Here is a 21,148-nt window from a genome sequence, read left to right as displayed (position 1 = left end):
TTTAAAACATAATACGTTAGAAACAATCCATCAATAACTCAAAATTGCATCACAGTTAGTTATTCAGTTATTTTGCATTTTATTGAAAAAATGTCAAAACATTTTGATTGTTTAAAAATCTATAAAATTTTCCACAAGGAGTAACCATCGTCATAGAAATGCCTAGTTTGGGCTAAACAAATACCCATTTCCCATTGTTAATTAACAGTTTAAAATATTGTTATTTAACCTAATTATATAGCGACAGGGTTGCCTATGTTAAAATTATAGCGTGTCCCTAAACTTTCTGGCAAAACTGTAATTAAGGTACTGTCCAAGCATTTGCCCCTTGTGAAAATGGGAAACCACGGAAAACACGATGGCTGTCCAGTTTTACTTCCTCTTAAAACATAATCACCACTGGCTATTACATGATAGTAATTCACACAGATGTACTATTTCGTTCTCCTCAACGTTGCGCCATTTGATAAACCAAGAAATTACAGTGATCTACCCGTTCACAACTTTTTAGGCAGCCGTCATAAAACATCACATTTTGATAATATTAACCTGATTTATATCGCTGTCCCACAGCCTGCAGTGATATTAACAATGCAGAGTTAACCATTCTTTAACACAGGTGGATGTTCGTAAATGGCTTTATTAGAAGGAAATTAGATTTACTACACAAGTAAAATTTGGTATCGTTGACTTAATAATACTTAATTTCAGGCAATCAGGCCGATTTAACACATAGAAATACTGTAATGGTCATCGACCTTACACGTTTCAAAATTGAATAAACAACAACAAAGACAGTAGCCTATATCGGGAAGTTTCTCACAGACAAGTACGTAGATTTGATGAACGAATGATCATAACCGATTGGCATCGTTACTAGCTTCTAAGCAGCCGAGATGTGAATCCCGGTCAAACAAAAAGTCACGTTCCTGTGGCTCGGACTCTATATAAATCTGAAGGTACCGTAGTGAGGCTTTGATCACGATATCAAGTCACCTATAACTACAAACTTGCTTTGATGAACCAATCTGTCCCAGTGTGTGTGAACTCAATCTGTTTATAATGTATTTTTCGTTTGTATTCGTAATGTCTTATGATTAAGGAGTATATAATCATTTGCAAAATAAATAAATAAATAAATAAATAAATAAATAAATAAATAAATAAATAAATAAATAAATAAATAAATAAATAAATAAATAAATAAATAAATAAATAAATAAATAAATAAATAAGCAGCACACCAAGAGTACAATAGAAACTGCCACACAGTATCGTCATAGGCTCACATGTGTCCCGCTTGCGTTTAATGCTGATTCCTTGCGTGGAAGTGGCAGGGCGCGGTGGGATGGGGGTTGCATGACCCTCCCTCATTTATAGACACAATACACCGAGCAAGGCCTAACAGTACTAGCATTGTGAGCCACAGGGCTAAGTTGAGTGAACACGCAGTGTGCCCCTACGATATATTCAACAAGCCTTTGACCAACTAAACTTGCGGCCACTGAATAGGGAACATGCATGATCCGGGGTTTTAATTAAAAATATGCTAATCTGATACAAAATTGCATGCAGAATTCAAAAATGTGATCAGAATGTACAAATAATAACTCCAAACATGATAAAAATCTACGAAAATGTCACGTCACGCAAGTACGCGATCTCATTGGCCTGACGTCATCGTACAGGTTGACTGAATTAGCAGACGAAATAACACGCAGTGTGCTGTGAGAAGCAGGATACACTTCGCGTATTTCTACTTTACGTTGGTGTCTAGTATGGTTAAATTCGAGGTCTATACATTGGATAATAATCTGAGTGGTATATTTTAGACTTAAAATGAATCCTGTGCAGACAGTGAGGCAGAAAACTTATAAATGGTGTAGAGTTCCGATGTGCAATAGCACATCGCATACCATCCCAAACAAATTGTTTATAAACGTTCCAAAGACGCTAAAACTAGGGAGAAATGGATTTTGGCGAGCTGGAGAAATGCTGGTGATATATCGGAAAAGTCTACAGTTTATTTTTTTTGAAAATTTTAACGTAAGATGAATTTGTTTGAATTTTCAAATCACTTTTCCATGTCAGCTGTTCTAGTGGTAAAACTTTAAATTTTAATGTATGATGCTTTATTTAAATGCTTCAATTACATCTTGGAATATGAAAGTAATAAACGGTGCATTAAATAATGCTGATTATTAAAGTATTCTCCAAACCTAACCTATGTTTTGGGTGATCCATGTCAAGATAATAAATCAAAGGGGTTATGAACCATTTTGACAGCTCTAATTCTACCAATATATCTTGGCATGGGAGAGTTATGTATGTCTTTATTGAAGAGCTTAATTGGTAAAGAAATTCAGGTTATATCTAAATACCCTATAATGTAGCAAAGAATAGGCGTGTACATCATGAAAGGAAACGACGTGAATTTAACAAATGTATAACTCTACACAAAACCAATGCTTGTCTGTTGGAGTCTTATAAGTTAACAATGCTCAATTATAATAATTATCATAATATTAATGAAATAAATAACATAATTGCACACAGGTGAAAATAGTGATGTAGGTGTTTAAAATATAATCCAACTTAGCCTAAGTTTTAGGTTATACAAGCCAAGTCAATAAACCGAAGGGTAAAAATACCGCGCGAGTTGGCCGTGCGGTTAGGAGCGCGCAGCTGTGAGCTCGCATCCGGGAGATAGTGGGTTTTGAACCCCACTGCCGGCAGCCCTGAAGATGGTTTTCCGTGGTTTCCCATTTTCACACCAGGCAAATGTTGAGGCTGTACCTAAGGCCACGGCCGCTTTGTTCCCATTCCTAGGCCTTTCCTGTCCCATCGTCGCCATTATGTGACGGTGTGACGTAAAGCAAACAGAAAAAAAATTAAAGTCACAGCACCCAAAGACATTCCTGTATTGAACGACTAAAATGTCACCAGGACACTTTTCTTTCCTGATATGCTCAGCTTGTTAAAAGCCAAATGTAATTAATGTCATTGGCTTCACGCCCCGCTAGCTACTTCTACGATTTTCGGAGACGCCGATGTGCAGGAATTTAGTCCTGCAGGAGTTATTTTACGTGCCATTAAATCTACCGACACGAGGCTGACGTATTTGAGCACCTTCAACTACCACCGGACTGAACCAGGATCGAACCTGCCAAGTTGGGGTCAGAAGGCCAGCACCTCAACAGTCTGAACCACTCAGCCCGACTTGTGAAAACTAGATGAAGTCATATTTACCTTTATCATGTTTAACTTTTTCCCTCCACAAAGATATTTAATTCTATTTCATGGGCCCCGGAAGTGGGTAGGCCAGTTGTCCCAACCATAAATATATATTTTTTGGGGAATGATAGATTATAGCCCTATAGTACTATGATCTTTCTTTCTTTCCTTCTTTCTTTCTTTCTTAATCAGTTTATCCTTCAGGGTTGGTTTTCTCTCGGACTCAGCGAGGGATTTCACCTCTACCACTTCAAGGGCAGTGTCCTGGAACGTGAGACTTTGAGTATGGTGATGCAGCTGGTGAGGAGGGCCATTACCTCGCCCAGGAGGCCTCACCTGTTATGCTCAACAGGGGCCTTGTTGGAGGATGGGAGGATCGGAAGGGATAGACAAGGAAGAGGGAAGGAAACGGCTGTGGCCTTAGGTGCCTGGAGGAGAAGTAGGAAAATACGAAAAACCACTTCGAGGATGGCTGAGGTGGGATTCGAAACCCTTCTACTCAGTTGACCTCCCGAGGCTGAGTAGACCCCGTTCCAGCCCTCGTACTATTTGTTTTCAACTTTCATGGCAGAGCCGGGAATCGAAACCGGGCCTCCGGGAATGGCACACATTAACCACTACACCACAGAAGCGGACTAGTACTATAATGCTACCTATATGTTTATGTTAGTGCTGAAATCCGATTTCTTACTTTACTAATGCTGAAAGCCCGAAAATGTAATGTTATTCTTTAATAGGGGAATCAGTCTAGAAGGAAATGTTGAAAGTGATGTGATATCTATCCAGGTTCAGTTGTTATCCTAATACTATGGGTTACAGTACATTGCACGTATATAAAAGATGCCACTTACAAACTTGCTTTTTATCCGCGAAATTCTGCGGCCACAAAAGTCACTATTTTTCAAGAATGATGACATCTACACATGATAGATTGTCTGATTGTGCTGTTTTGAACCTTTCTTCTGTCATTCTGAAGTTATTCGCGATCATGAATAATAAACAATCGGCTTTAGCAACGGCTGATGCACAACGGCTGGTAGAGCTCCATGCGATACGGGATCGTGACGTCACAGCGCGCCGCTTACGTCAGAGGCCGTTTCACTCGCCTTGCGGAAAGGCACTATTAAATATTTTTTTAATGGTAGAAAACAAGGCAACATACCACAATGTAATACGTTTACGTACTATTTCATTGGTGTACTTTTCAAAAAAAATATTTTTGAAAATGATGCATGTTCCCAAATGGTGAGGAAAACTGCGCTGTCATAAGATATGGGAGAGATGGTCGATAGTCGCTTACCTCTGAGCACGGATTGGCAACGCTGACCGTGCAGTGCTGTCTAGTCGCTCCAGGTCCACGTATTCTTTTCTATATTACGCAGTCCAATATACGTATATATTTAAAGATATATTGTAAAATATAAGCAAATATGAATGTTTTAATAAAACTGATACAAATTAATGCGTAATCCGAAAGTACATACCGTGCCCTGTGTCCTGCGCTGGCCGCGCGACTCGAACGGCCTCAGCTAGCGACATTTAAATGGCCAGTTTCCGGGTCATTTTCGAGGAAAACTAAAAGACCCATGGAAACATTTTTCACATAATAAATTTAAGTTAGACGATTTTCTACATTTCTCCCGCAGACAACATTTTATTGGTTGAAAAAACTAAAACGTGGCCACTTACTGAAAATTTCGATGCATGATTTTACGCATTTAAATTTACGTGTTCAGATTTTTATTCTTAATAATTATCTTAATTGATTTATATGAAAAATAGTTATAGTGCTGAAATCAGCAGTTTTTCCTGAAGCCTGTAGTATAATTTGTTTTGCAATAGTGTGGGAGGTGACATCAAAAGCTTGGGAGAGAACAAACTGCCTCGCACTCCGAAATGATGTGTTCAATTAGACATTTTTTCGCCAGTTGCTACGTAGGCCTAACCTTGGCAACACCGTAATTTCTCTGACCCGCCTAATTTGGTGGCCGCGAGATTAGATGAGTTTGAGAGAGGCCACATCGTCGTACTAACAGAGATAGGTTGGACGTTTCGGTGCATTGCTTGCCACTGAACCGTTCTGACTATACTGTGTGTTTAGTGCTGGACTCAGTGGGAACGTGAGGGTAAACAAACATAGAGAAGGCTCGGGGGACTCCGGCAGACCATCAGAAAGGAGAAACTTTTCATCGTGCGACAGACAGTAAGCAGTCCACGGACAACGCTGCGCTCCATACAGAGATAAGTAACGGCAGCTATACATCTAGTGTATGTCCACCAGTATGGTATCTGGGAGGGTAGCAGAGTATGACCTGTCATCGCAGCGTCCCTTACAACATCTATTATTACGACCTGAGCAACGCCGAACACATTTGAACTTCTGCCAACAACAGGCAGCATGGCAGTTTGTGAATTGGCAACGAGTAGTGTTCGGCGACGTATCACGATTTTTACCTAAATTCAGACAACTGCCAAATTCGAGTCTGGAAACGTCTTGGCCAGCGCAGGATGCATGCTTCAATGTGAAGCGGCACACCGTCCCAAAGAGAGGTGTCATGATGCGGGTTGCCATTTCCTACGACTCCGCTCCCCACTAGTACATAGTAATCGAAGGAACCTTGGCGGCGCGACGAGATGCCAAGAAAATTCCGCAGCCGTGTATGCTTCCCTTAATGGTGCAGCTCAACAACCTCATTTTCCAGCAGGATAATGCTCGAATTCACACAAGTATTCTCTAGTAGTCTCCCAGTGTGATGTTAACGTGCTTCTTACCGGGCGAGTTGGCCGTGCGGTTAGGGACACGCTGCCGTGAGCTTGCATCCGGGAGATAGTGGGTTCGAATCCCACTGTCGGCAGCCCTGAAGGTGGTTTTTCGTGGTTTCCCATTTTCACACCCAGCAAATGCTGAGGCTGTACCTCAATTAAGGCCACGGCTGCTTCCTTCCAACTCCCCTATCCCATCGTCGCCATAAGACCTATCTGTGTCAGTGCGACGTAAAGCCACTAGCAAAAAAAAAAAAAAAAATTAAAAAAAAAGCTTCTTTGGCCAGCGATGTCTCTGGACCTATCAAACACCAAGAACATTTGGGACCAGACTGGATGACGACAACTTTGGCCGGTGGAAACTACGAAAAATTTGGAGGGTCAGTTGCGCCAGCTGTGGCAGGATATTCCTCAGGAGAACATCCGATGTCTGTATACCTCCATGCCTGACCATATATACCACAGCCTGTCTCCGTGTTACGGACGCTCCAACACTGTACAAAGTGAATTCTGCAAGTGTTTGTTACCCTGCGACAAATGCTTGGTGTAGCACAATATTTCGATTATTTATTTATACCTGTACTCACTTATGTGTCCCTGGGATGGGACCTTCATGGCGCGCATTTTTCCGTAAATACAGCCGCTCGCATAAGTATTCGTCCGTCTGCCCTTTTCATATATTGAACACCAAGAATACATTATAAAGCTTAAGGTACGTCTAGAAAGAAGTAAGCAGTGGATATGCAATATATACTTACAATAATAACGGCAGAATATACCTTCTTGCAGGTCAATACTCTTTAATAAAAATAATTAGTGTAGTTAAACTTGGAACTGGCAACGCAAAAGTATTCGTCCACCTTGTGCACTGTCTTGTATAACGATCACAGCAGTGAGGAAGTCAGTCACATCATCAAGCTCAGCCAATCAGTGATGTGGACAGTGCCAGTGAGTGAACATCTAGTGCATGCCCCGAGTACAATGGTTAAGATAAGGAAATTAGCTGTTGTTGAACACGAACGAATTATCCAACTCCACCAAACTGATGATTATTAGAGAGTATTTGCTGAGAAAACAGGAATACCGCGAGATACAGTCTCATGTATCATTCAGCGATGTAAGACCAGTGTAATTGTACTCAATAGAACAAGAACTGGGTGGCCAAGAAAGCTGACTGCACGAGGAGAGCGAAGCATTATAGGCACCGTCCAGCAAAATTCCCATGTGTCTGGACCTGTGATTCGAACAGTTGTACAAACCTTCACTGGGAAGAAGATCAGCACAAACACCGTACGACGTGTGTTACAGAGCTGTTTTTCAGGGCCGTAGAAGACAGAGGTGAACTGTAGGAAGAGGCTGGCATTCGCCAAAGAGTACGTTAGAAAGTCTCCGGCGTTTTGGAAGCACGTTTTGTTTACTGAGAAGAGCAAATTCTGTTTATATGATTGCTCTGGAAAGCGACGTGTATGGAGAAAGAAGAACGCCGGGCTCGAAAATCAAAGTCTGCAACCAACCGTAAAATATGGAGAAGGTTCCATTATGGCATGGGGGTGAATGTCGGCGGCTGGGGTAGGTAACTGCCATATAATACCTGAACGGATTGGTAAGATGCTGTATTTGAATATTTTTAATGCAACACATATCAGCCATCGTAGCAAAATTAGGTCTTGATAGAGGGTACTTCTTCCAGCAAGATAATGACCCTAAGCACACTGCTCGTGTTGTTAGGGAATGGCTACTCTAAATACACCGCATGTGCTACAGACATCACTCCAGTCCCCAGACTTAAACCACATAGAGCATTTATGGGCGGAATTAAAATGTAAACTGAGCAAGCAGCGTATTATAAATAAGGAAGCTTTGAAGCATTACTCCATGGACGAATGATACAAAATAGGCCCGCAAGTGATAGAAAAGCTGGTGACATCCATGCCAAAAAGCCTTCAAGCCGTGATTGCTTTCAAAGGTCGTTCAACGCGATGTTTATCATTAACTTCTTTGTGATATTGGTGCTATTGACCATTGTCCTCACATGACGTACGTGAACGAATACTTATGCGAGCAGCTGTATCTCTGTGTATGTGTTAGTACGTATTAGGTACTATCCAAATATTTGCCTGAATTTGAGGGCAAACCCGTGGAGAAATCTACACAATGATCGAGGGTAGAATTTCAACCTAACTGCTTTACATGAGGCTATGTACATCTCGTTATATTCCTTAAAGCCAGTGGTATATTAGTGGCAGTGACGAGAACTAAACTTGAACCAACCTTACGGGAACCTACTATGTAATGTATCACGCTGGCAAACAAGAGGATTTAAACTCAACTTTCAGGAAATTAATAAATCTACTCAATTAGAAAATACATCTAACTATCTACACCTTGTATAGAAACTTACCTTTCACTGGAGGAGTCTCTGCCAAAGTAATTTTCTTCAAGTGCGAGTTAGGGCCAACTTTTACTATTCCCACGTCAAATGGAACTCCATCCCTGGTGCGGTGGACCATTTCACCTTTAAAGGTACGGTTCTGATGATATATTGTGATGGGCGAACGAAAAGCCTGGAATATACGGGATAGAACAAGAAGCAAAGGCTAAGTTATAGGTATTCTGTGTTTGTACAAAAACTTGAGTATCTTATTCTGTGAGATAATACTATACTACAACTAATAAATAATATATTATGTGACTTCCCTCACCTGGCGCAAGACGTGTGAACAAGTAAGGACGATGCCGTCGTCCACATCGAGGACCACACCAGAGCCCCATGTGCCGCCACAACGAACTAACACCACGCCGTTGTCCACATTTGCTAGCAACACAGAAAGTATACAGGGCGATTAAAACATGTTGTCTTACACACCTCTAAGGGAATACTTATTTTAAACGAATATGTTGCTGTTTCAAAAAATTAACAAAAATTCAACAAATATTATTTAAATACAGAATGGTTCAAGTGAGACTAGCCTCCTATTAATTAACCCTCCTTCAGCACATTTCTATTAATGTGACACGAACAGCATACTTGGGTCTAGAAGACTCCACTTAGAAAACAATATACATGGTGTTCCCAAACACATGGGAAGTAATTGGCGGTGAATTACACCCCAAAAACAACAAAGAACGTCCTTATGTACATATGCCATATGGTTGATCGTTTACGAGTTACGGACTTTCAAACTTTGTAACTGTCGCCATGGTGGTGTACCAGCAGGGATACTGCTATTACAACAAGCACTCAAAATGTTCACCACGCGCCTGAATACACACCTTCTCATTGATTGTCGAGCACTTCAGACTTTGCATGTATTCGATGACAACCTTATTTCACACGCTGGCGAAGTACTACAATATCCGTAACGGCATGCCTGACTCCAAACTTAATCCTAAATACTGACTCTTTCCCCTCCCTCATCCCAGCTAATAACTAAAACAGGGGTAGCGTATCTTCCAAGGGACTTTCTGTGTTGTTTTGGGGTGTACTATGCATCTTTTGACTAGCTCTTAAATATTTCGGAACACCGTGAATATGTTATAGGACAGTGGCCTATTAATGTGGCGAAAACGAAACAGCCACATTCTTTTAGTGGCGTGAAGAAGAAAATTGCCGTACCGTGTAGCAGCCATGCATTGTCACTGGAATGGACGGCTGCCGATGATTCAGTGACGCTAGTAACTAAATGCATGCTTTCACACTGAACGGTTTTTAACCCTATTACACCTACAGAGGTGGTCATACGCCAGAGATAACTTGTGTTTAGTTTAGTTTAGTTTAGTTTAGTTTAGTTTAGTTTAGTTTAGTTTAGTTTAGTTTAGTTTAGTTTAGTTTAGTTTAGTTTGTAGGCATATATAAATATTGTAGTGTTTCGTTTTGTGGGTTCGGCGGTTGCAGAGTGGGTTTCGACCTAAAGGTGGCCACGGCTGGTCCGTGGTTCGAGAGCTCTGCAATCCGACCGACCAACCAAGCCGAAGGAAAGGTGGCCAACGCCAACGGAGAGGGACTGGTCCCCACCATCGGCTGTCCTGAGAATGGTTTTCTGTGCATTCCCATTCTCCTGCACTAAGGCAAATGCCGGGACAGTTCCTAGTACAGGCCACGGCCGCCAAACCCTCACCTTCTCCGAGCATCTCCTCCACCGTGACAAATCTCCTGGCCTGAGAGATGGCATCACCGTCTAAGAGGCCCGCCTCCCCCTTCAGGGGAGGAATGAAAACATTTTAGGAGTAGTTGATGTTTTGTTGCTACTATGTTCAGTGCATCGCTTTGTTGAATTTATTGTTGGATTTTGTGAAATGGCTGTTGATTTTACAGTTTTGATTGCTATGGTCCAAGCCAAACCTGTGCTGTGGCAATTGGCATACGGAAGTAGTTAATTTTTTTACTAGTTGTTTTACGTCGCAACGACCCAGATATATCTTATGGCGACGATGGGACAAGAAAGGGCTAGGAGTGGGAAGAAAGCGGCCGTGTCCTTAATTAAGGTACAGGCCCAGCATTTTCCTGGTGTGAAAATGGGGAACCATGGGAAACCATCTTCAGGGCTGCCGACAGTGGGGTTCGAACCCACTATCTCCCGAATACTGGATACTTGCCACACTTAAGCGACTGCAGCTATCGAGCTCAGTAAATTTTGTTTTTTAAATTTTCGTCATTCCTGAGATCTTCAAACATTGCATAAAATAATCCCACTTCCTTTCTCCTCTGATTGATAGGATAGACCTAGAAACGGGGATTTCGTCTTTGTCTCTTTCGGCGACGATGAAATAACCATAACGCAATAATTTGTTCACGATTCATTGAAAGTCTTTCTTGTACGACTAACATCAAGGCGTGCACTGCGCTTACAACGGCAAGAAACCGTCGCACTGTGAAAACAGCATCTCCGCGGCAAAAAGTAGTACTTTTTTTAATTTTGCAGTACGCTCGAAACCGTGTAGTGTGAAAGGGCGTTACTCTGTCGGCGAGGACCTTGAGATTATACGTATTATATGTATCCACTAGTCCGTTACTGACATTCAGATACGAACACATAATTGAAAATGCCGGCCGAATTATCCAGTGAAACGTTGGGAGCTAAAATTAAGTTGGACTAAAAGCCTATAAGCCCGGACAATTTATTCTACTCATACTACCATCGTGACGCCGGCCAAGAAAAACTAAACTGTTATGTTCATGAGAATGTTATACCATTCCGGTCATTCAAACACGATATTTATAACCATAAATGAAATGGCGTAAGGCTTTTAATGCCGGAAGTGTACGATGACATATTCGGCTCGTCAGGTGCAGGTCTTTTGATTTGACTCCCTTAGGCGACCTGAGCGTCCTGATGAGGATGCAATGATGATGACGACACATACACCCAGCCCTTGTGCCAGCGGAATTCGCCAATGATGGTTAAAATTCCCGACCCTGCCGGGAATCGAAACCGGAACCGCTGTGACCAAAGGCCAGCACGCTAACCATTTAGCCATGGAGCCGGACTTTATAACCATAAATTAGGCCATATAACAAGACAAGAGACAAACTGTGTTGTTAATTCACATGCTAGTAAGTCTATGTTTCGTTCTATAAAGAGGACATCTTCAGAGTCTTCCAATAACATTGAAAAGATTAAACATACATTGAGTATATACTAATGTTATACAAAAATGTGTTTACGAAATATAAACTTGTTTCAGTGCTGCACAATGAAATGTAAATGAATGAAATGCACACTATTCTCCAACGACAGTGCCTCATGTTTTTGTAGGGTCGGCGAAGCACTCAAGCTCAATTTAGATCATGACTAATATCCACTTTCCTTCCTACTGCAACGTGGTGGTCCTAGTTAAAATTCCATCCAAAATCACCGGGACTCGAATCCAACAAACTCGGGTTGAGAGTCATTTAACTCACCTGGTATGCCAGATGGAAGTGTAAGTAGCGACGAGTTTGGAGCTAAGTTTCCTGCCCTCAGCTGCCATAGTACAGGTTGTAGAACGGCTCCAAGAGTGAAGCCTACCCACTCACCGCGCCACCAGCACAACGAACTTAACACCAGCCCCACAAGGCCGGCACTGGACATACAGAAAACAAACAAATATATATATATATATTCAAAACAGTAGATAAATGGCTTAACACTTTAATTTGTTTAGAAAATTGGTATTTATCCTTCTTAGCATACATACATAAATGCACATAAAATAGACTCGTTTTCCACTAGTTCTGTACAATTCGAGGGACTTAAAACATTTTATATATTTTATAATTCGAAGTCATGAATGTTAAGTGGAGAGGTTTTCGGTCCCCCCGATATCGGGTTCAATTCCAGGCTGGACCGGCGACCCTGGCCACGTCTGATAATTTATTCTGGCTCACGGCTGGGTTTGCTTAAAATGTATGAAGTCGATGGATGAAGCTGTACGCATAAACCGGCTTCGGTGGTTAGGTCATGTGAGGCGAATGGATGAGGATAGGTTACCTCTGAGAATAATGGACTCTTATGGAGGGTAAGAGAAGTAGAGGGAGACCAAGACGACGAAGGTTAGACTCATTTTCTAACGATTTAAGAGGTATAGAACTAAATGAGGCCACAGCAATAGAGGATTGTGGCGACGTTTAGTAAATTCACAGAGGCTTGCAGACTGAACGCTGAATGGCATAACAGTCTATAATGATAAGGGCTGGGTGGTTGTGTTAGTCGAAATACACACCTCTTAACCAACACAACGCAGTGCCAACCACCATAGAAACATGAGATAGTATAATACATCTATTCATACAGGGCTGGCGTCAGGAAGGTCATCTGGCCGTAAAACTGGAGCAAATTCACACGTGCCACACAATTCGCAGCCATCAGAGTGAGGGAAATGAGGCAGAAAGAGAAGTTAATTGGAAGTCTGGCAAGACATACGTTGTTTTGTACATAAATTTAATTTTATATTATCAAATTTCATTTGGTATCCACATCGAAAGACAACACAAGGGTTCTTTTTTTTCTAGCGGAACGCACCGAAATGGCGTTCCAAAGCCTTTCCGTTGAAAAATTATTAAATAATAATAATAATAATAATAATAATAATAATAATAATAATAATAATAATAATAATAATAATGTCCGCCTCTGTGGTGTAGTGGTTAGTGTGATTGGCTGCCACCTCCGGAGGTCCGGGTTCGATTCCAGGCTCTGCCACGTAATTTGAAAAAGTGGTACGAGGGCTGGAACGGGGTCCACTCAGCCTCGGGAGGTCAACTGAGTAGAGGTGGGTTCGATTCCCACCTCAGCCATCCTGGAAGTGGTTTTACGTGGTTTCCCACTTCTCCTCCAGGCAAATGCCGGGATGGTACCTAACTTAAGGCCACGGCCGCTTCCTTCCCTCTTCCTTGTTTATCCCTTCCAATCTTCCCATCCCCCCACAAGGTCCCTGTTCAGCATAGCAGGTGAGACCGCCTGGGCGAGGTACTGGTCATCCTCCCCAGTTGTATCTCCCGACCTAGAGTCTGAAGCTCCAGGAAACTGCCGTGAGGCGGTAGAGGTGGGATCCCTCGCTCAGTCCGAGGGAGAAACCAACCTGGAGGGAAAATAGATTAATAATAATAATAATAATAATAATAATAATAATAATAATAATAATAATAATAATAATAATAATAATAATAATAATATTGTTAGTGGTAGATAATGAGAAAGAAGAATTATTATCTACGATCTGTACAAAAATCAGTCTGCAGGGATAAGAATCGAAGGCTACGAAAAAGAAGCAACAATCCGGAAAGGAGTGAGGCTACAGTCTGCCCCCAGTCCTTTTCAATGTTTACAAAGAACAGGCGATACAGGAAATCAAAGAGGAAATTGGAAAAGGAGTCACAATCCAAGGAGAGGGAATCAAAACTCTTGAGATTTGCCGATCAAATAAGGCTCCTGTATGTATTCTTCTTCTTCTTCTTCTTCTTCTTCTTATTATTATTATTATTATTATTATTATCAAATACATCACAATTGGGTAATATCCCGGTGGCAATGGTAACTTACAGTAGTGTGATAATAAAATTAAAACATAATTACCCAACAACAAAACTACAACAACAAAAGTACAAGTAATTCAATGGAAAGAAAATAGTACAAGAAATACTAATAGTTTAACATTCTAAATCCAGGGTCATTCACAAATTCAAGCACAGCTTAAGTATTTCCAATGCTTAACACTACACCTTACAGTTCTATAGGATGAGCTTACTACTAGCCTAACATTACAAGTGATAATGAAGTAAAGAAAAAAACAGATAATTACCCAACAACAGCAACTACAACAACATCAGTAAGAGAATATTACGAGAATACTACTAGTATGTATGTATGTATGTATGTACTGTATGTGTGTATGTATGTATGTAAGTATGCATGTATGTATGTATGTATTATGTATGTATGTACTGTATGTGTGTATGTATATATGTATGTATGTATGTATGTATGTACTGCATGTGTGTATGTATGTACTGCATGTGTGCATATATGTATGTATGTATGTATATATGTATGTATGTATGTACTGTATGTGTGTATGTATGCATGTTTGTTTGTATGTATGTATGTATGTATGTATGTATGTATGTATGTATGTATGTATGTGTGTGTGTGTATGTATGTATGTATGTATGTATGTATGTATGTACTGTATGTATGTATGTATGTATGTATGTATGTATGCATTGTATGTGTGTGTGTGTGTGTATGTATGTATGTATGTATGTATGTATGTATGTATGTATGTATGTATGTATGTATGTATGTATGTATGTATGTACTGTATGGGTGTATGTATGTATGTATGTATGTATGTATGTATGTATGTATGTATGTATGTATGTATGTACATTATCTGCTATGAGGTAATACCATATTGACTTACAAAGAAGTCAGATGATATGGAGAAGAAGCAGTCATATCGACACATCACCAAATTAGGCGTGACACATCTACAGTAAACACGAGATCAAAGGAATACGTCGTAATTACACTCAAAGTGTTGAAGGCACAGTCAAGTGAATCAGTGAGGGAAATATTTCGTATAAATTGTTAAATGTCCGGTCAAGAAGAATTCAAATTCATGCCTAGTTTCTTTCAGTTGCAATGTCATAATTTCATATTCTCATCTGTTTTATAGCAACAAGACTCACTATTTTTATATATTATTTAAGGAATATACACTGACTGACAGAGCAAATGCAACACCAAGAAGGAGTGGTCAGAGCTTAATGCCAATTGCAGGGTAGACTGACGTCACTGAGGTATGCTCATGATGTGAAATGCGCCGCTGTGCTGCGCACGTAGCGAACGATAAATGGGACACGGCGTTGGCGAATGGCCCACTTCGTACCGTGATTTCTCAGCCGACAGTCATTGTAGAACGTGTTGTCGTGTGCCACAGGACACGTTTATAGCTAAGAATGCCAGGCCGCCGTCAACGGAGGCATTTCCAGCAGACAGACGACTTTACGAGGGGTATGGTGATCGGGCTGAGAAGGGCAGGTTGGTCGCTTCGTCAAATCGCAGCCGATACCCATAGGGATGTGTCCACGGTGCAGCGCCTGTGGCGAAGATGGTTGGCGCAGGGACATGTGGCACGTGCGAGGGGTCCAGGCGCAGCCCGAGTGACGTCAGCACGCGAGGATCGGCGCATCCGCCGCCAAGCGGTGGCAGCCCCGCACGCCACGTCAACCGCCATTCTTCAGCATGTGCAAGACACCTTGGCTGTTCCAATATCGACCAGAACAATTTCCCGTCGATTGGTTGAAGGAGGCCTGCACTCCCGGCGTCCGCTCAGAAGACTACCATTGACTCCACAGCATAGACGTGCACGCCTGGCATGGTGCCGGGCTAGAGCGACTTGGATGAGGGAATGGCGGAACGTCGCGTTCTCCGATGAGTCACGCTTCTGTTCTGTCAGTGATAGTCACCGCAGACGAGTGTGGCGTCGGCGTGGAGAAAGGTCAAATCCGGCAGTAACTGTGGAGCGCCCTACCGCTAGACAACGCGGCATCATGGTTTGGGGCGCTATTGCGTATCATTCCACGTCACCTCTAGTGCGTATTCAAGGCACGTTAAATGCCCACCGCTACGTGCAGCATGTGCTGCGGCCAGTGGCACTCCCGTACCTTCAGGGGCTGCCCAATGCTCTGTTTCAGCAGGATAATGCCCGCCCACACACTGCTCGCATCTCCCAACAGGCTCTACGAGGTGTACAGATGCTTCCGTGGCCAGCGTACTCTCCGGATCTCTCACCAATCGAACACGTGTGGGATCTCATTGGACGCCGTTTGCAAACTCTGCCCCAGCCTCGTACGGACGACCAACTGTGGCAAATGGTTGACAGAGAATGGAGAACCATCCCTCAGGACACCATCCGCACTCTTATTGACTCTGTACCTCGACGTGTTTCTGCGTGCATCGCCGCTCGCGGTGGTACTACATCCTACTGAGTCGATGCCGTGCGCATTGTGTAACCTGCATATCGGTTTGAAATAAACATCAATTATTCGTCCGTGCCGTCTCTGTTTTTTCCCCAACTTTCATCCCTTTCGAACCACTCCTTCTTGGTGTTGCATTTGCTCTGTCAGTCAGTGTATTTTGTTCTATCAAACGAATTCATAGTTTTATTTCAATGACAGTAAAATATCTTAACCTCAAAATCAATGGGGAAACCGAACGCCAATCTCCTTTTCCCAGAACTTATACGGTATGTTGTCAAAAGTAAGCTTATTACCCCACACCCTAGAGATAGTCAAGAGTCTCATTCTATTATTGCTGCACTGAGTGGCAGGTGGCGCCCTTCAAATAACGTATGTGTAAGTAAGCAGGTAACAAGTAAGTGTGAGTACAAGGTCCGACGAGTGTGTATTTTATTTAATGAATGTTAATTTTCATAATTTCCATTTTAAATGCAGATATTTCATATTTTTCAAGTTAAATGCAGTTTTATAATATTTGTAAAATTAGTCAGCGACTTAGGAAAGTCGCAGTATGTATGTATGTATGTATGTATGTATGTATGTATGTATGTATGTATGTATGTATGTATGTATGTATGTATGTATGTATGTATGTATCTAAATTTATGTCTAACCTTTAGACCCGTTTGTTGATACGGGGTTGGGAATGAGGTGAGATAAATTCATGTTTTACGGCCGGATACCCTTCCTGACGCTGAGGCCTCTACGTGCTTTGAGAAAATAATGGAAATAGAGCAAGATACTGTATGTATATTAAAGATCGTTGTATTTTTGGAAGGAACATACACTTCTATTACAGAATTACCCACCAATTACAATATCTTTATATCGACATATAAGGAAATTCTATATATTTTCTGGCAAGCTGAAGAACTTCTGTGAGGAAAAATTCCGACGTCTTGGTTCTGTTAAGACCATTAGGAATTAAATCGTTCGAAAATGGACGACTTATATCAAACTATCAAAATGAAGCGTCTGGTGTCAATATTATTCACAAACCCCGCCCATTTGCGAGGGTACTTCAAGAGCCGTTATTAACAAACAGTTGTAGGTTCTTGACCACTCACCTCACAGACCTGACTGGCATTTGCGACTTCTATTTGTTTGGGTCTCTCAAGAAATTTCTGAAGAACAAATGTTTCCACAACTATGATTAATTCAAATGATGAATTCAAGGTTGCGGTACTGGAGTGGTTCAACCAGTAACCACGATTCTTCTTTTCGCACGGTATCTCACGCATAGTGAAGCAGCGAGATGTGTGTCTGAATATGCAGGGTAAGATAGTACAGTTTTATTGTATCTGTGTATTAATACATAGACCTAAGTATATTTCAGTTCGTCATGCCTTAAAAAAGTATGTATCTGAAAGAAAACATCAAAATATATAACAACTGAATAGAAGCAGGGGTATGAGGAAGACGTATCATTCTCATTGTTAGAAAAGACGGTATTTAAGAGGGTGGAGGTGCGAATCACGAGATAGTTTTCATGAGAAAATGAGAAGTTGAAACGTGGAACAGAGGTTTAAGATGGGATAGGGCCAGTAGCGGTGCGTTCTATATGTTCAGTGGTTCAGTGAACCCCCTAGAAATAGATACGTCTATGCAAAATGGTTTATTACAGCCTATTCCTTTAATAAGCTCTGTGTATCCACGCGCGTAGCGGTATTTTTGACATCTACACTCTGTTACTCTTCGGAACCAGCGAAGAGGTTCGATTTCAGGACTGCGGGAGCGAGGCCGTGAGACGTAAGGAGGGTGAACCATGCGAGGGGCTGTGAGGAGCAGGGAAAACATAGCCCAGGAATCGCTGGTGACTGGACCAGCGATAGACACGAGTTACATCGAGCAGTTCCGAAATTAGCCGAAGCACTGTCAGAGCGCGCGGTTTAAGTTTGCCGTATGTGGACAGTTTTGGAGGGGTTTTAATTTGACGATTTTGCAATTCTGATGTAATTAACCGCAGTGATCCTGAATATTTTGGTAACTACGTTTTGTATAGCATCAATAGGCGTACGTAGCCTTATTTTATGTAATTAATGAAACATTTCATTAGTAAGTGGTGATGGTAATTATTGTTTTAAGAGGAAGTACAACTAGGCAACCATCCTATATATAACACTAATCATAGAGGAAAAAATGGAAGATATCCTACACTTCGAAGATGAAGGTGTCGCCCAAAGAAAGACAAAGGCCACGAAGGGTGTGAAAATGAAACGCTCCCTGGGCCTTGAGTGCTCTAATACCGTCGTGTCGGAAAAGAACAAGACTTGATCAAGGGAGGTCGGATAGGATAGATGAAAGTGGGAGGCCTGGTGGAAGTAAGTGGAAGCAACGGCAGGACTCAGCTAAGGGCCCCATGGTCGCCAACCCACGCTCCCACATTGAGAGCCCCTGGAGCTTTTCATTAGTAATACGTGTTTTATGAAAAGTAAGGAGCAAAATAAGTCAATTCATAAACAACAGTAGTCTGGTTAACACGTTCTTGAAGAAGTTATTTGTACGCAAACAACGTCTCCAAAATCAGAGGAAATTGGGTCAGCTTTAAGTAATTGCACCCCATATTCTCTGTCTTTCATCTTCATTGTTTTGGTTCTTCGTTGTTTTGGTAACTTCTTCGAGCTGTGACCGTGTCCCTTCAAAGGAAAGTCGCGTTTCTAATCAAGCAATGTCACTAGTTTACATCTATATAAACATCACGTAACAATAAATCTCAACACGTTATTTTCGACAGCAGTGAACCCCCAGACGCTTTATCCACGCGCCGCCACTAGATAGGGCACAAAAGGGAAAGAAAGAATAGTACTTGCAGCCTTGTAAAGGACTTTTAACCCCAAACTTGTGAGGTGCAAGGCCGCACATCTGTTGGAGATACATGTCATTTTGTAGCTGGTTCCCACACGTTTAATTTGTCTACGATCCTAATTTTTGGCTTAATAGCTCTTCTCTCTGCTCAAAATATAACTACGAGTAATTAAGTTGTAAAATATGTGATTGTTACTTTTGTGGATTTTGAGAAGGCGTTCGACTCCTAGATTTTGAGAAGGCGTTCGACTCCATGGAATGAAGTCAGATATGGAAGGCTATGTAGACTTCTGGGATCCCAGACAAGATTGACAGGCTGACGAAGGACATGTATGGTTACTACACATGCCAAGTTGAGCATCCGAGTTTGCAATCGGAGGCTTTCAGTGTGAAAACCGGAGTGAAACATTGTTGTCTCCTTCCTCTTACCTTGATGATATTCGATATTGTTCTGAGAACAATGCGGCCAATCGTCTAGTCTTGAGGACACGGACTATGTAGACGATTTATGCCTGTTTGCCGAAGACTTTCGAGACCTGCCAGCAAACTAGAATTCATAAAACTGGAAGTCAAATCATAAGGACACAAGATTAACTATAGAAAAACCAAGGATACGCGTGCCAATCTAAGAAACTGTCACTGGACAGAGACACCATCACACAAGATGGCGTGACCTTGTTAGGCGTTCAGAAACGCATCGATCTGGTAAGGGAAGCCTTCGCACAGCCGAGACCTGCCTGGAGATCGAAACAACTTGAACCTAACATTAAGCTCCGGATATTTCCAAGAGTAATATTAAATCAATACTCAAATGTGAATATGAATTACATAAAGTGGTCAATTACAAACTGATGAGAAACTACATATCTTCTTGAGTCACTTTTTGAGGAAAATATTAGGGATATGATATCCAACTTTGCGAAATAACTAAGCGGAGACCAATAGCGGAACAGGCCAAGACGAGAAAGTGGAAATGGATTGGGCACACTCTGAGGCAAGGAAAAGGATCATTGGAGTGGAATCCACAAGGCCGGAGGAGACAAGGTAAACCATGGATGACATGGAAAGGATCTACAGACTGGAAACTTTCAGCTGTGAACACAACTTGACAGGAGACAAGAGAACTGGTGAAGAATAGAGTGAAGTGGGGAGTGTTTGTGGTGGCCTTGTGTAATTTTGTACGAGGCCTGTTCAAAATATAACAGAATTTCGAAAATAACTCAGCAGGGGACGTTATCTCCTTCGATTTACTCCCCCTATTCCATTAATATAGCACTTCCAACGCAGCTTCTGCTTATACTTACGGAAGTAGTAGACCACACGTCTCAATGGACATATCTGGGCGGGGCCCAAGTCCATATGAGCATAAGCCCTACGCCTATACGGCCTTGAGTGCTTTCGACCGGTTGGGGGTTGGACAGAACGGTTTTGAAGGATGCGGTATTTTATATACCGTGGATAGGATCTTGACTGGTCAGAATGTGACCTGCACCCACATGGGTGAGAAAAAGGAGTCCTGGATCACAGAGAAGTGTCCAGGGGTTTCATCATTTCCCGTAGGAGTGAGTAAATAGTTGATTCATAGGGGCACAGGGCCAGTAGATGTAGAGTGGGGTGTTGGTCACCCAACCTGTGGATGACCACTCCCAATGTTGCTTAACTGTCAGAATGATTGTGCAGAGTATGCTAGCGGAAGTGGGGTATGGGTAAGAGGCCGAAGAAAGAAGAGGGGGCGTGAGGAGAGTGGCAAGGCATGCTTGATCTTTGGTACAGGGTCTCAGTTACTCGATCCACTGAGGGGGCCCTGTATGAGGGGTGGGGGTGAGAGGTTGTTCCTTGAGGATG

General features: G+C 41.9%; 1 protein-coding gene across 1 annotated transcript in view; it reads right to left on the bottom strand.

The window, feature by feature from the left end:
- LOC136872694 (peroxisomal leader peptide-processing protease) overlaps positions 1–21,148 on the bottom strand; it is a 1,469,308-nt gene that overhangs the window by 165,665 nt on the left and 1,282,495 nt on the right. The window contains exons 7-9 of the mRNA XM_067146518.2: positions 11,900–12,060; positions 8,700–8,812; positions 8,399–8,561 (exon numbers count right to left, since the gene is read on the bottom strand). Of these exons, the coding sequence (XP_067002619.2) occupies positions 8,399–8,561; positions 8,700–8,812; positions 11,900–12,060 (437 nt within the window). The remainder of the gene's footprint in view (positions 1–8,398; positions 8,562–8,699; positions 8,813–11,899; positions 12,061–21,148) is intronic.

Source organism: Anabrus simplex, chromosome 4 (assembly GCF_040414725.1).
Source record: "Anabrus simplex isolate iqAnaSimp1 chromosome 4, ASM4041472v1, whole genome shotgun sequence".
NCBI classification, from domain to species: Eukaryota; Metazoa; Arthropoda; class Insecta; order Orthoptera; family Tettigoniidae; genus Anabrus; species Anabrus simplex.
This window is presented reverse-complemented; position numbering and strand designations above follow the sequence as displayed.